At 31.2% G+C, this 15,506-nt stretch overlaps 1 protein-coding gene across 1 annotated transcript; it reads left to right on the top strand.

Moving 5' to 3' along the window:
- The first annotated feature begins 5,683 nt into the window (after positions 1-5,683).
- On the top strand, positions 5,684-15,327 carry LOC115978890 (beta-glucosidase 40-like). Its single transcript, XM_031100780.1, has 13 exons — positions 5,684-6,059; positions 9,196-9,262; positions 10,634-10,692; positions 11,173-11,248; positions 11,743-11,814; positions 12,097-12,184; positions 12,294-12,549; positions 12,748-12,863; positions 13,245-13,468; positions 13,610-13,641; positions 14,076-14,178; positions 14,735-14,843; positions 14,933-15,327. Exons 1-13 carry the CDS (start codon positions 5,922-5,924, stop codon positions 15,105-15,107), a joined length of 1,515 nt encoding a protein of 504 aa, XP_030956640.1. The 5' UTR covers positions 5,684-5,921; the 3' UTR covers positions 15,108-15,327.
- The last annotated feature ends 179 nt before the right edge of the window (positions 15,328-15,506 follow it).

The following is a 15,506-nucleotide window of genomic DNA, read 5'->3' as shown; positions in this document are numbered from 1 at the left end:
CCATCCGTTGGGCTCCCTCGAAAGTCCCCATTGGGATTACATGCCAACCATGCGTTTGAGCTTACGCATGTAACGCCCGACAAGAAGTAGGTGGTAGTTTGAGGAGAGGGCAGCGCCTATACCGTTGAGGCATAAAGGAGTGGGAAATTTGTCCCGACGAACCACAAGTGAGGCATTTCCATTTTCCTCCTAACGGATCAAAGGATTAAGAAAACTATTTATGGCGGCAAAAATATCATTGTCACATGCAATACTAAGGTGTTAGGTATATATATATATATCATATATACTATATTATATACTATATAATAAAAGTTGGGTTTAGAAGCCGTGGTTGCGCCAAATGGCTAATTCCACTAATTAGTAAATTAATTTTATATTATTTGTTATGATATATCTCCACAAATTAAGGGATAATATTTAACAACTGTTTAATTTAGATAAAACTTTATCATTTAAATTTCAATAAATTTAAATTCTATTCAAACTAAAAGTCCATTGTAAAAAATTTTAAACTTAAATCCCAAACAACAAACCACGTTTTCTTTCTCAACAAAAAAAAAACTTCACGTTTTGACTTTTACTTCAACTAAAAGTCTATATATTATCAATATTTTAAGAAAAACTAATTTTATACATTTAAATTTCAACAAATTTAAATTCTACTCAAACTAAAAATCTATTATAAAAAAAAAAGAATTAAACTTAAATCCCAGACAACAACTCATGTTTTCTTTCTCAAAAAAAAAAAAAAAAAAAAAAACAACAACAACAACAGCAACAACATTTTGACTTCTACTCCAACTAAAAGTCTATTATAAACATTTTAAAAACAATTAATTTTATTTCATTTGTTATAATATATTTCCTCAAATTAAGAAATAACATTTAACAACTGTTTAATTTAAATAAAGGCAAAATTTTAAAACCCACCCTTTAAGTTTCACTTGAATTCATTTCAGTTATCTAACTTGACTTTCTTTCAATTGAATCCTCTAAGTTTCAAATTTGTACAATTAAGGCTTCCCATCTACTTCAGTTAACTACTTACGTACTGTTAAGTGTCTAATTTTGAAATTTCAAAAACCAAATAAAAATAATCAAAACTATTTTTTTAAAAAAAGAAGAAGAAGAAGAAGAAGAAAATATTTGGTTGATCTTCGGCAGCCCCAATTCAAACCCAAACTCTATTCATCAACTCCCTCACTACCTCCACAAACCTCTCATGGCATGAATTCAAAGAATCTATTTTACTCAACATCTGCAACTTTCAATCAATGATTTCCCAATGACAAAAATATATAATTACTCTGGCTTTGAATCAAAGCACATTTTAGATTCACATAGATCCAATAGCCTTTGGTAGCATCTTTAAAAAAATATCAATACAAAATCATTCCTCCATGGGAGAAATAATAAAATATTACATTCATTGACTGACCATTGGAATAACAAGCTTATTCCAATGATTGAAACTTCAAAATAAGAAAAACACATACAACAACATGCTAATCTAAAATATGTTCATCAGTCAAAACTTCAACAACAACAAAAACCACCAAATTGATCAAATTCCAGTTGCAAAAATCAAAAGAAAAGAGAGTGAGGGAGGGAGGAGGCTTATGAGTATGAGGAATTCAAAGCGTTAGTTGCCAACTCCTTGGTCTAGTTTGTGGGGGCAGTGAAGGGGTTGAGGACTAAAGTTTGAGTATGAAGTGGGGTTGAGGAAGAGGTGGAGATAGAAGAGAATGGTTGGTGAAGGTAAAGAAGAATGGCATTTCTTGGTTCGGGATACCGATCATGTTCCTTCACTATGCAGATATATGCGAGAAACTATATATGGTTTTTTTTTTTTTTTTTTTTTTTTTAAAGATTTGAAAAAATAAAATAAAATGAAAACAAACAAAATTAGGCACTTTAACGGCAAGCACTTATTAGAATTGGATAGAAGCCTTATTAAACATATTTGAAATTTAAAGAACTCAATTGAATAAAAGTAAAGTTAAATGACTGAAATGAGTTCATGTGAAACTTAAAGAGTGAGTTTTGCATTTTTGCCTTAAATAAAACTAAAAATCTATCTTCAAATATTTCTAAACTAAAATCCCACACAACTCACTTTTTTTTTTTTCCCTCAAGTTGCATCTTATTAAATTAATATATTATTAGGATATTAAGTTACAAGACTCTTGACTAAGGGATAAGATTTAACAATAAATTAATTTAGATAAAACACACACACACACACACACACATATATTAAGCCATGAATTTTTGACATAATGTCTCTTAACCAATAAAGTCATCCCTATAATTAAATCCCACACAATACACCCCACCATGTTATTTTTTTTTTTCACATTTTTTCCCCAAGATGCAACTTACTCTTATGTTATAATATAATAAATTCATCTTACTTATTTTTCTTTGCTTTTTAATTTGCGCGTAGGATATTATGCCAAAGGAAGTTTACTATAAATAAGCAAAACAATGGACACCCATTTAAGTTTTTGGTTCTCGTATGTAAGTTTTTAATTCTCAATTCTTGAACTCTTTTGTGCATGTTTTGATTTTGGGTTTTGGTTATTGTATTTAATTTGTGAGTGTTTGCCTATTTGGTTATTGTATTTATTCTTGAACTCTTTTGTGTATGTTTTTGTTAAGTGTGCTGATTTTTTTATTAGACTATCATGAGGAAAAAATCAGTATTGAGGAACTATTTTATTTATTATTGTTTGTGCTGACTAGGATATAGATTAAACATAACCCAGATAGAAATGATCAAGCTCATATCGCATCTCATATTAAGAAATTAACACAAAGTACAAAGATAATTTTAAAATATATAAATAGATAAACACTTCAAAGTATAAAGTCTATACTCTAAAAATTAGAACTTAAAGTAATTTTTTATTAAATAATTTACTTATTTTATAATTTATTATTACTATTTATTTAATAATTTAGTTTTAATTGTTTTTTTATAATAAAAAAACTAGTTTATATATGAATCTTCATCAAGTCATGCATTGCACGATAATAATACTAGTATAATTAAAAAAATGGCTTAGACGCCGTGGTTGGCTTCACCAAATTATAGGAATATTTTGGATAAAAAAAAATTTAGATAGAGACAACAACTTATTTTATCTTTATCAATTTCTTTAGATAAAATAACAATAAATATTTTAACAAAACATGTAGCATCTAAGTTTTAGTTGATAGAAACAACAACTTATTTGTTCTTATTAATTACTATACTAGATAAAGTGACAATAAGTATTTTTAAAAAATATGCAATACGCATTTTAGATAAAATAACAATAAGTGTTTTAACAAAACACGCAACGTGCATCTAAGTTTCAGTTGATAGGGACAAAAACTTATTTGTTCTTATAAATTTCTTTAATTATTTCTCAAATTTAATAAATCATATATGATTAATTTTTTTATTTAAAGTAATATTTAATTTAGATGTGGGGATAACTAAAAACAAAGCTCTTTTTTTTTTTTTTTTAAGTAAACTTATTAAGAGAATTTAGAAAATTTAACAAGGAGAAAGTTTGACTACAAATCTAGTTATAGAATTTCACTCAATATTATTTTATTAGATGTGAATTATGACAAATTCACCAATAAATTACGTTTTCTTCTTATATCCTCTATACTTGCAAAATTTCCAAAAAAATCAAAAACAAATAATTATGCCATCAATCAAAAGGGCAAAATTGTTATCCCTTATCTGAAATGATTGTGTTGGAATCTATGTAGGTTTAGCTATATTTTGATAATAACTTATGCTATTGTGCAAATAAAATAAAAAAAATTCAAAAATTTGTATAATTTTTTTATTATAGATAAAAATAAACTCACCCAATAACGTTCTTTCATATGAATCTCCACATTTGTAGCCTATCAAATATGACCATCAAATCAAATCTCACGAGATGCTTTCACACACCTCAAAGCATTGGAATGGTGTAGTGTCCACCGATGAGTTGAGTGAACTAAGTAGCATTTCATCAAAAAGCAGTCGGCAGAACAAAACCCGTTTCTAACTTATTCACAAAAGCACACATGTACAAACAAAAATAGAAAAGAAAAGGGAATTGCCAACGGTGTCTTTTTATGTCTTGGATAAGCACAAGAAAGGCACATGAGGTTGCTCACTTTTATAGAAACAATAGCCTAGCTATCTCGGAAAAGGCTTCGTAACTGAACACCTAGCTCTCAAAAGAATCACGCAGAGTATGTTGGTTCAAAAGTGATTAGATTAGACTGATAGATAAGGAATAAGCATCATTCATGAATTATACGCCAATATCATTTTCACTCAATTCATTCATTTCCTATACAAATCTAAGTAATAATGACATTTGTTTCCGTATATTAGAATTGTAGATCATTACAAGAAATCCAAAACTAGAAATAATCTATTTTCATACGCCTCTGCACATATATATGAGCTTAATCAAACTGTAGTGTGTGACTAAGATTGGTTATACTCACCTAAAAAGAAAAGGAAATGCATGGGCTATATATAGCCCATGCATTTCCTAGAGAATTCAGCTGCATGCAATACAATTATACAAACACAGTCACTGTGACTAAGATTGGTTATATACTCACCTAACAAGAAAAGGAAATGCATGGGCTATTTATATAAAAATAGAGATCCAGCTGCATGCAATACAATTATACAAACACAGTCACCGTGACTAAGATTGGTCATATACTCACCTAACAAGAAAGGGAAATGCGTGGGCTATTTATATAAAAACAGAGAATCCGGCTGCACGCAATACAATTATACAAACACAGTCTCATTCCTTTTTTTTGGTTAGAGGATATTGACAGAATGACAAGCCCCATTATTCATGAATTATATGGTATGTGATTTATGCGATTGCAAGACTCAAGGATTATGAGAAGAAGAATATAAGAAAATACTTAAATACTCTCGAAGTATAGTAAAATGATGCTCTCTCTTTTCGCATTTATGATGGACTTATTATGAATTTAATAAGTGAATCTCACCATAAATGTGAGATGAGAACGCATTATTCACTATGCTTCCAAGGTATCTAAAAATTACTCGAGAATATATATCACATGTATTAGATAATTATTAATTGTTAATTGAGAATTTACTTTAGACGCAAAGTTTCAGGAAGTAAACAGTGAGCAAAGGCCACTGTTAGAGGAATATACAATGCACACTCCAAAATTGTTGAGTGGAATGTAAAATCAGACTTTTTTATTTATTTATTTTTTTGAGAAAGTAAAATCAGACTTAGTATGCGTTATTTGAATTGAATGAGATTTATTTTGGTCAATTTATAAAGTTGTACCTTAAAAAAAATGTGAAACAGGACCATAATTAACTTAATGATGAGAATTCTTTGCGGCTATTATGGTCGGCCAACATGAATACGATACATTAAAACAAAAAGAAACATGATAATATTAATAACGCACCAATGACATCAGTGATCAGAACATAGATTAAAGCAAAGCAAAAGGATATCGAAAAGCAATCCCATGGATGTTTGGTTATGGTGCAAAAACGTGTGAACTCAGGACCTAAAAAAACCAAAGCCACCCCACTATTTGTGTAGCCACATGATGCACCACTTAACACCATCATTTTTTCAGCTTTTACTCAATGCCGTATAATCTAAAACATTCCCTTCTCTCACTGTTTTAGTCTCTTCCAATCCCTCTCTATCTATCTCCTTTAAATACAATCCAACCAAGTCTTAGTCTTAATACAGTTGCAATACTTTCATCTCTTTCTTCTTCCATATATCTCTCTGTCTCTCTTTCTTTTCTTTCTGTGAATCCAAACAAGTCTTAGTCCTCAGTACAGAAAATTATCTTCCTTTCTCTCTCATATCTAACAAGAATTCATTGAACAAACTATGAGGCTGAGAAGAATAGGCATTGCTTTGGTTACACTCGTGATGGTTTGTAGAATCCACATATGTTTGTCAGAGAATATTACCAGAGGAAGCTTTCCAAAGGGTTTCGTTTTTGGGACTGCCTCTTCTGCTTTCCAGGTTGGTCATGACCCCATTAACCAAGACCTTCTATTTATTTATTATTGATATCAATGATATTTTATCAGTTATGTCTGTGATATGTTTTTTGGGCCCCTCTATGCAAGCTTTTTCTCTAGGAGAAGAGTCAAACAAAACTCACACAATTTTGTTTCCTTTGGTGGACATCAAAACAGCTTCTTTTGTGTCCTGTTTGGTGTTTGCTTGTGAATATGAATATTTTGGTGAATTTCTTAAAATGTGCAGAAACACCAAAAAATTTCATAATTTATTAAGGTTAGAAAGTTGTTGTTGGAACAATAATTTTCCATAATAAACCTGTTACTAACACTGTTATTGTGCACCAATCCACAATAAGCCACCCCAATATATGTGAACGAAAATAGATTTATTGTTTTCTTAAAGCTGTCTTCCATTATGAGAAAGTGCACTACAGCCACTCAACCACAATAAGAAAAGAAAGATAAAAACAGTGAAATTTAATAAACAGAAATTGAAATAAAAATATTTGATTCTTAACTTATCTCACTCTTTCTTCATGAGTATCTGAAAAGAACTGGGTAGATGAACAGTGCTTAGTTCTTCTTTTTTCTTTTTCTTTCTAAAAAAAAAATATATATATATATATATATTTATATTCTTTTGTTGGGTTAATATTATTTTGTCTCTCTCTGAGAGCGTATTTGTCATTCCAACTTATTTTGCTTATGAAGTGGCGGGGATAGGCGACAAACTCCTTAAGATTCGAGAATATAGGGGAACCAATTATTCTGTGTCTATTTTTGGGGGCCGGAAAATATAAGGGAAATAACTAAAAATAGACTTTTTTGACTTTTAAGCTTTAGATGTGGCGACTGATGAGTGAGCTAATGACTTGCATTTACAATCATTTGAGGAAATTCCAATAAAATCTATTTGTTCCTCAAAATTATATAGAAACTAGTATCAGTAGTTCCCCACCCACCCCCCCCCCCCCCCCCCCCCCCCAAGCTAATCTTTTATAAATTCACAAACATTCTTATTTCTTAGTCCTTCATGATTTGCATGGGACTATATAACCTCACGAAACATAACGACTGACCTTTACAACATTAATAATAATAATAATAACTACTTTCATATTTTTAAATAGATCCTAAGGTGAGTGAGTTAGTCAACTCAATACATTTTTTAATGAAATGGATTCAAGTTATTCTTAATGTAACTTCACAAAAATTACACATTTTTTAAACTATTGATTTCCATTAGATCTAATGGTTAAAAAGACACTAGTCATATATCAAATCTAATATCATTAAGTCATAATTCTTTTCTAAATATAAACAAAGAGTCATTAAACTATGTCAACCCCCACCTCTCTCTCTCTCTCTCTCTCTCTCCATGAACTCCTCTAATGGACGCACATGCCTAAAATTATATTCAGTTTCTCAAATACAACTCGATTAATAACATTTTCAGTGGGTTAAGTTTACTTCTTGATGGTGTAAAAGGGGTTTGGTCCGTTTGGAGTTGGAGTGGGAGTCTGATGGTGTGAATGCTTTATGAATAGTTGAAACTTAAGAGGTATGTCTTTTATTTCTTCCCTTTTGCTACTAAAGCAAGGCACAACGCACAAGGGTCAAGTGATTTGTTAATTTTAATCTATGCTCACTAATTTCTTAAGCTAGGAATTTGTCATGGCTATCTAATTTGCTTCACCACAATTTGTTTGATAGTGCCATAGTAACACGAGTTATCATCTCAGATGTCTTGGAACTCTACCTCCCTTATTTAAGCTACGTTGGGGTGCTCTTTAGTAGATGAGTATAGATTGCGGATTGAAATAGAGGCGCACAATAAATAAGGAGAGAGAGAAAATAAATGCTAGTATTAATAAGGTAATAAGGTGGAAAGTAATAACTCTCCAAAAGAAAATTTATGGTTTAAAAAATGTGTAACTTTACAAGAGTTACATCAGGTGTAACTTGAACCTATCTTTTCTTTTCTTTTTTAATTATTTTTTCTCTTTCCTTTTTATCCTTAGTAATGTTAGACTCACAAAGTTTTTCACAATGACTAATTTGGCAAGTGATTATCTTGTATTTTTATTTTTTATAGTATTTGCATTAGTTCATGTAAAAATTTACATCTATTTTAGTATAAGAACTTACTTTCTTTTATTTTATATATACTTATTTTTCAAAACACTCAACATCAATTTATCTATTTTACATTTCATTTCATTAAAATACTATTTCCTTTCTTGGGGCCACCTTTTCAAGGCCACGCCCACCGTGGCTTGACCTTGGCTGCTTACCCATGGGAGTTGCCATGGCCTTGGGAGCATGCACACGGGCATGCCATGGCCTTGGCAGCCAAAGCCCAAGCAGTCCCCTTGGGCAAGCTACCAATGCCATAGCATGATAGGCAATTTTTTTATTATTATCCCAAATCATTTTTCTTTCTTCCTCTTTCATGATCAAACTAAAACAAGAACAAAGAATTATTATAATATTCATTTGCAAAGCTATAGTAATTATGTAAATTTACACATTTACTATAACACAACTGTATTTTTCCATAACAATACATTGACTGGTGCTGGAGATTTTGGGAGTTGGTTAAAATGTGGGGTTTATTCTATTTTGTAAGGACTAATGTAAATGTTTTAGAGCTAAAGAAAAAAAAATTTACAATTATTAACTTGACAATTTTCAGTTGGAGCAATATTACTTTTACATGAGACCACTAACACAGCTTTTATTATCACTTTAGTAACAATCACAACATATCACCTCTTATTAGAAAAAAAGGTAAAATATTTTGTGTTTTTAAACTTACTAATTTTACACTCATCATTGTAGTTTTGACTTGGTGGAAACTAGCACAACATCTGTTTGGCAAAGTCAAGAAAGAAAAAGTAGAAAATTATTGCATTTAGAATATTAATAAGATTCCCTTTTTATTTTTCTCATTAGTGTTAATGTCATGTTAGAACTTTCAGCTTAAATTAAAAATAGCATTATTATTGCTGGATTGTCTTTTTCCTCATTGGTTTGCTCGCCTAAGCCAAAAACCAAGAAGTGCAAGTGATATGATGTGATCGTATAATCCATATTTATGCTGTTTACTAAGAATTGCCGTCTGATCTATGCAGTTTGAAGGAGCCGTGAAAGAGGACGGGAGGGGACCCACGGTTTGGGACACTTTTTCACATACTTTTGGTAAATATATATATATATATATATATTTTTTTTTTTTTTTTGGGCACAAAGTAAATATAATATAACATTATTAAAATTCTTAATTTTTGAAAAATATAATCCCAACAAAAACAATATTAAGAAAATTCTTATTTTACATTGTATTAGCAATGTAAAATTTACACAAAATAAATGTGTACAATATTGTATACATTTGTTTAGTACAATATAAATTAAGAATTTTCCATAATATTATTGCACATATTAATAATGAACAAAAAAATTATTATTTTATCTCTCTTTGACTTTCGTCTTATGATAAATTACTATAATCATGTCCACCATTATGTGTAAGTGTGTTACCATATTCAACATGTTACCTATTTCTTCAATTTAATTTTTGTCGCACTCAAAATCTAAAATCTTACACTATGTTTGGCAAAATTGAGGGGAAAAAAAGGAAAAAGAAAATAAGAGAGGGGAGAAGAGGAAATGGAACAGAAGTGAAAAATTCTATCTTTCATGATTTCACTTTTATAATTAAAAATCAAAATTTAAACTTTCTATTTCATTCACTCTCCATTTCTTCCTATTTGGAAGGAAAGTTAATAGTGGGTATGGAGGGAAACAAAATCCTTCCATTTCCTTTCTCTCCTCTTTAATTCCACCCATCCAAACAAGGGAAAAGTTTCTTTTCCCTCGCTTTTCCCACACTCCCTTTCCCTTCCACCTCTCTTCCTTTGAACCAAACATAAGTGTAAAAGTCTGACACAAGTACCAAGATTCTTATAGCTTAGTAGCACTATCTAATTCTCCTAAAAGAACTTGTGTTTGAATCTCCATCCCCTAGTTGTTATTATTAAAAAAACATTAGACAAAATTGACAAGGTAGTTTTCCTAAGTAGTATGGACACAAACACTGTCACAAAACACAACGACATGGCAATTCTTGAAAATTAGAACATGGCATGGTGGGTATGCGACATTAATTAATTAGTTAATATATATCTTTAGGTAGATTTTATTTATTTAGAGACATATTTTATGTTCATTTTCCCAACATAATAAGGACATGCATGCAGAAGTATCACTAACGTGTCTAACATGGACACGCCAAGGGATTTGAAGTGTTCGTGCTTCTTAGCCTCTTGTCTATTGCAATTTGCTAGCTCTTACTTTGTAATCATTATGATACTTAAGTCGTATTAGCCCATTTCAAATATGTCATAAAGTTTTCTAAGTATATGACCAATTGGAGTGGTTAGCTATGTTTTTGATACCATTTAGAATTTAGCAGAAAGTCCATAAAGTTCTACTGTGTACCTAACAACTGTGAAAGAATTTGAATTTTTCAAGGCTCTGAGTATTGTTTACCTTTGTATTTTGTTACAGGTAAAGTAGCTGATTTCAGTAATGCCGACATCGCTGTGGATGATTATCACCGTTATAATGTAAATCTACTCGATCCATTTTTGGTTCTTTTACTAGGTGAAATAATACTGGTTTGTTAGGATTCATCCCATGATAGCCAATCATGCTCATACATGGTCATGCACATTCAATGAGGGATTAGTCACTAGAGGATATAAGACTGATTTATGACCTAGGATGATATATATCCTCTGCTTATATCATAAGAATGTTCTGATTTGAACTCAAATATATTGGCACATCATATGTCTCACTCAGTCTAGGACAACCTTGAATGTGCAAATGGTCAGAAACTAGACTTGAAAGAAGTGTGTGCATGCTTGCTTAATTTTTCAATTAGCCATATGAATGCTTCTGAGGCATATTTCAAGTACATTTTTTTTTTAATAAGTTGCTTAAAACGCAGCCAAACCCGGTTTAGAAACGATTTTTTTTTTTTTTTACTTGTTTCTTCTTGATAAAATGTACACATTTGTAAATTTTTTGTTTTTTGCAAACAGGAAGATATACAACTTATAAAGGACATGGGAATGGATGCCTATAGGTTTTCAATTGCTTGGTCTCGGATTTTTCCTAGTAAGTCTTCTTTGGAATTAGCATCAGTGCTCATCTAGAACTAATTCATCAAGCAAATAAAGCCTTCAATTAACAGTTACAGTGCTTAAATAAAAGTAATTTTTGGATTGGGGATGGTTCAAAAATAAATTAGCTTACATGAAAAGCAGGCTACAAGTGTCATATATCACACCATGCTTTAAACAGTTTTTTTATGAAAGAAATTAACTGTTTTATGCTTTGTCCTTCTTTAATATGGTAGAATGTCCTGCCTGCACTCATATCAAAAGATAGAAGTTAACCTTAGGTGCTTAGTCTCATGTGGATTATTTTATTACTTCCAAAGCATTGTGTAACTTGACCCAATGTTGGGAAATTTCAAAACAACTGTGTATTTATTTTTTATAATATAGCCATTCAAGATCTTATTTATGTTTCACAATAGTTTTCTCTACAACCTTATTTAAGAGTAGAATTAAAAATGAAAGTTCTTATTGTGAGTCCCTTTCAATCAGATGGAAGTGGTGAAATCAACCAAAAAGGAGTTGATCACTATAACAACCTCATCAATGCTTTACTAGCCAAAGGTAAGCTTACATATCTATAAATTAGGCTAGCATTGATCTACACTATCAAGTCAAATTGAAACCCCTCTTTCTAAGGGTGAAGACCTTATTTTGAAACCTGAAACGAATTTAAAGTCTGTAACCATTAGATTGTTGATACCAATTTTTTTTTTTTGATAAACTTGTTGATAGCAACTTTAATGCAAGATCAAAAACATTAAAATTAATGCATTAATGTTAGGCACATATCCAGTATACATTCCTATGGAGCTATGCTTATGCAATATAAGACAACATGTGCAGGAATTGAACCATATGTGACCCTCTACCATTGGGATCTTCCTCAAGCACTAGAAGAAAAATACCAGGGATGGTTGAACCCACAAATCATGTAATTGATCCTACTTTTGTACTTTTCTCTCCTTTTTTTTTTTTTTTTTGTGTAAATTTGAATAGTTTATATACTGGCAGTTCAAGTAACTAATCATAGTTGGTTACAGAAAGGACTTTGCAACGTATGTCGAGACATGCTTTCAGAAATTTGGTGACAGGGTGAAGCACTGGATCACATTCAATGAGCCTCATACATTTACTGTCCAAGGCTATGACGTCGGCCTCCAGGCACCAGGGCGATGCTCTATCTTACTTCACATATTTTGTAGGGCAGGAAACTCTGCCACTGAGCCTTACATTGTTGCCCACAATGTTCTCCTTTCTCATGCTACTGTGGCAGATATATATAGGAAAAAGTACAAGGTATGATGACCAATACTATTTCAAATCAACATAACAAGGATGAAACATTACATGAAACACTCATTGGTACTTGGTGTACACTAACATATATAATCATGCTTTTATATGTTTGTGCATGCACTTATACATTGCTTGGCAACATTCATGATTAACTAGATATAAACAACACTGATTGATTCTTCTTTTTCCATTGTGCAGCAAAAACAGCGTGGATCACTTGGAATAGCTTTTGATGTTATGTGGTTTGAACCAGCAACAAACTCCATAGACGACATTGAAGCTGCTCAAAGAGCCCAAGATTTTCAGCTCGGCTGGTAACTTTTAACTTTTATTTAGCTACACATTTTGGTTCAAAGAGTGCTTAGGAAGAGAAAAATAGGGGTTTTTTTTTTTTTTTTTAACTATTATATTGGCATAATCATTGATTGTTTACTACTTATAAATAGCTTCTGTTATCACCAACAATTATGTTTTGATGTATTTTAGAGTGATGGTATTATCACTATAATTTATATTACATAAATATTGCAAACAAGTGTTAATAAATAAATAAAAGTAATTCAGAAAATTATTTATTATGTTGTTGATGTAGCGTCAATCACATCAATTGTAGCATTAATTTGTAAGCCTTTTATGGTTTTCCTAGATTTTAAATTATGTTGTTACTTAGTGGAATTGTTATATTATATTTGCAGGTTTATTGAGCCTTTGATCTTAGGGGATTATCCTAGCTCGATGAGAGGTAGGGTAGGAAACCGGTTGCCAGAATTTTCTAAATCCGAGGCAACTCTTCTCAAGGGTTCTTTGGATTTTGTTGGCATTAATTACTATACAACATTTTATGCAAGAAAGAATTCAAGTGATTCACTCGTTAAAATACTAAACGACTCCATTGCAGACTCTGGTGCAATTACCCTACGTAAGTTAATGGTGATCCTTTCTAAAATTGCATAAACTTTAGTAATATTGTTTGGAAAACTTACCTAGTTAGAGATAATGATCTATTTGTTTTAACTCCGTATTCTACTTTTGTCATATTGGTTTTTGTCTTTGTTTTCAGCATTCAAAGATGGGAAAGCTATTGGAGATAGGGTAAGTGTATCTAAAGCAACATATAAGTTTATATATAAGTGTGATATTAATGATATTACAATATGATTAAATTCTAAATCGTACAAACTTATGTAGTGATGTGTCACCAATCACAAAAAAGTACTTATGAAATTTATTTATTTTGTTGTTGAAGTGGCACTAATTTCATTATTGTCACGTCAATTTATAAGTTTTTTGTACCAAAATTGATTATAGGTTTAACATTTTCTATATTCTAAGAAAGAAGGTGGCATGACATGATAGAGGGCCAAACAACACCAATCTAGCTTACATTGACCTTTTTTTTTCTTGGACTGGCTAGATTTTGGTGAGAGAGTGGAAAAATATAATGCCTCTGTAGGTCATGCAAGCATTGTGATTATGGTATAATTTGTCTACCTGAATATATATTGTTATCCCATAACAAATTGCAGGCAAGTTCTATTTGGTTGTACATAGTACCTGAAGGGATCAGAAAGTTAATGAACTACATCAAGCAAAAGTATGGGAACCCTCTGGTTATTATCACTGAAAATGGTAATCCTCTAAAAGACTCGAAGTTTTCATACCCCGTAAACTAAGTTGTCACATCTTAAACAGCATTTGAGGCAAATTCTGTGTTTTCAAAAGCAAATAACTCAGCACACTATTTTGATAATGGATTAAAAATAAAATAATTGTTTGGATTCTTGTTCAATTTTTTCAATAGTTATTCCATTTAACCTTGCTGATTTGTATACAAGTACTTATGATTTATTTCATAAATGAACACATTTCAATGGATATCTTAAACAATGAATCTCATGAAATAAAAATTTATCGTCAGTTAAGATGGCATGTTGTGATTGGTGTGCATTAAAAAGGAGTGTTAGTGGTGAGATCATGTGTAAGTGATGTTGCACCAATCACAACTTGTAGCCTTTGTAATTTGTGGAAAAAAAATTTTGTGAACCTTTTTGTGTTTCTAGCATTGCTCTATTCTAAAATGCGATTGAATTATCAGCATCTGTAGTTTGAACATATTTATCTGCATCAATGTGCTACAGATATGATTAAAATCTCAATCTAAATCTTGTTTATCATGGTTGTATAGGGATGGATGATCCAAACAACTCACTTATCTCCATTAAAGATGCTCTAAAGGATGAGAAAAGGATCAAATATCACAATGACCATCTAACCAACTTGCTAGCTGCAATCATGTATGTAATAGTGTTTTCTATCAAGCAGGCACATATTCACTATTCATTGTTGATAAGATCTATAATGATTACTTTGTTGATACTTGCAGGAATGATGGTTGCAATGTGAGAGGGTATTTTGCATGGTCTTTAATGGATAACTGGGAGTGGGCAGCTGGATATACTTCAAGATTTGGTCTCTATTTTGTTGATTATAAAGACAAGCTCAAGAGATATCCAAAGGACTCTGTTACATGGTTCAAGCAGTTCTTGACTTCAACATAAAGATGGAGAAAAATGAAGGTGCAGCAACCGGACTCTTCCAAATCAATGCATTGCATGTTGAATGTACAAGTAGTGTCTGAAAGCATATTCTTACTTGTTCCATCTTGTTTTTTTTAGGCAGCTCATCCTAAGATATAAAGAAAATGTGTCCTTCATGTATTGATTTGAACATGTTTATTTCCAATAATCCAAAGAAATATGAAACTCTGGCTTACTTTGCCGTTGGCCATGGAATGAAATTGTTTTTCCTGCACTTTTCTTCTTCATTAGCAAAAAATTACACAACTTTTAGCACACAAAAATTACTACACTATTGACCCTCCTAGAAAAAAATCCTGGAGCTGCCACTGCTAAACTGCACTAGGGACAACATTAGTTGTTGTATGGTTTCTCAAGTAT

The sequence above is a fragment of the Quercus lobata genome, chromosome 3 (genome assembly GCF_001633185.2).
Source record: "Quercus lobata isolate SW786 chromosome 3, ValleyOak3.0 Primary Assembly, whole genome shotgun sequence".
In the NCBI taxonomy this organism is placed as follows: Eukaryota; Viridiplantae; Streptophyta; class Magnoliopsida; order Fagales; family Fagaceae; genus Quercus; species Quercus lobata.
This window is presented reverse-complemented; position numbering and strand designations above follow the sequence as displayed.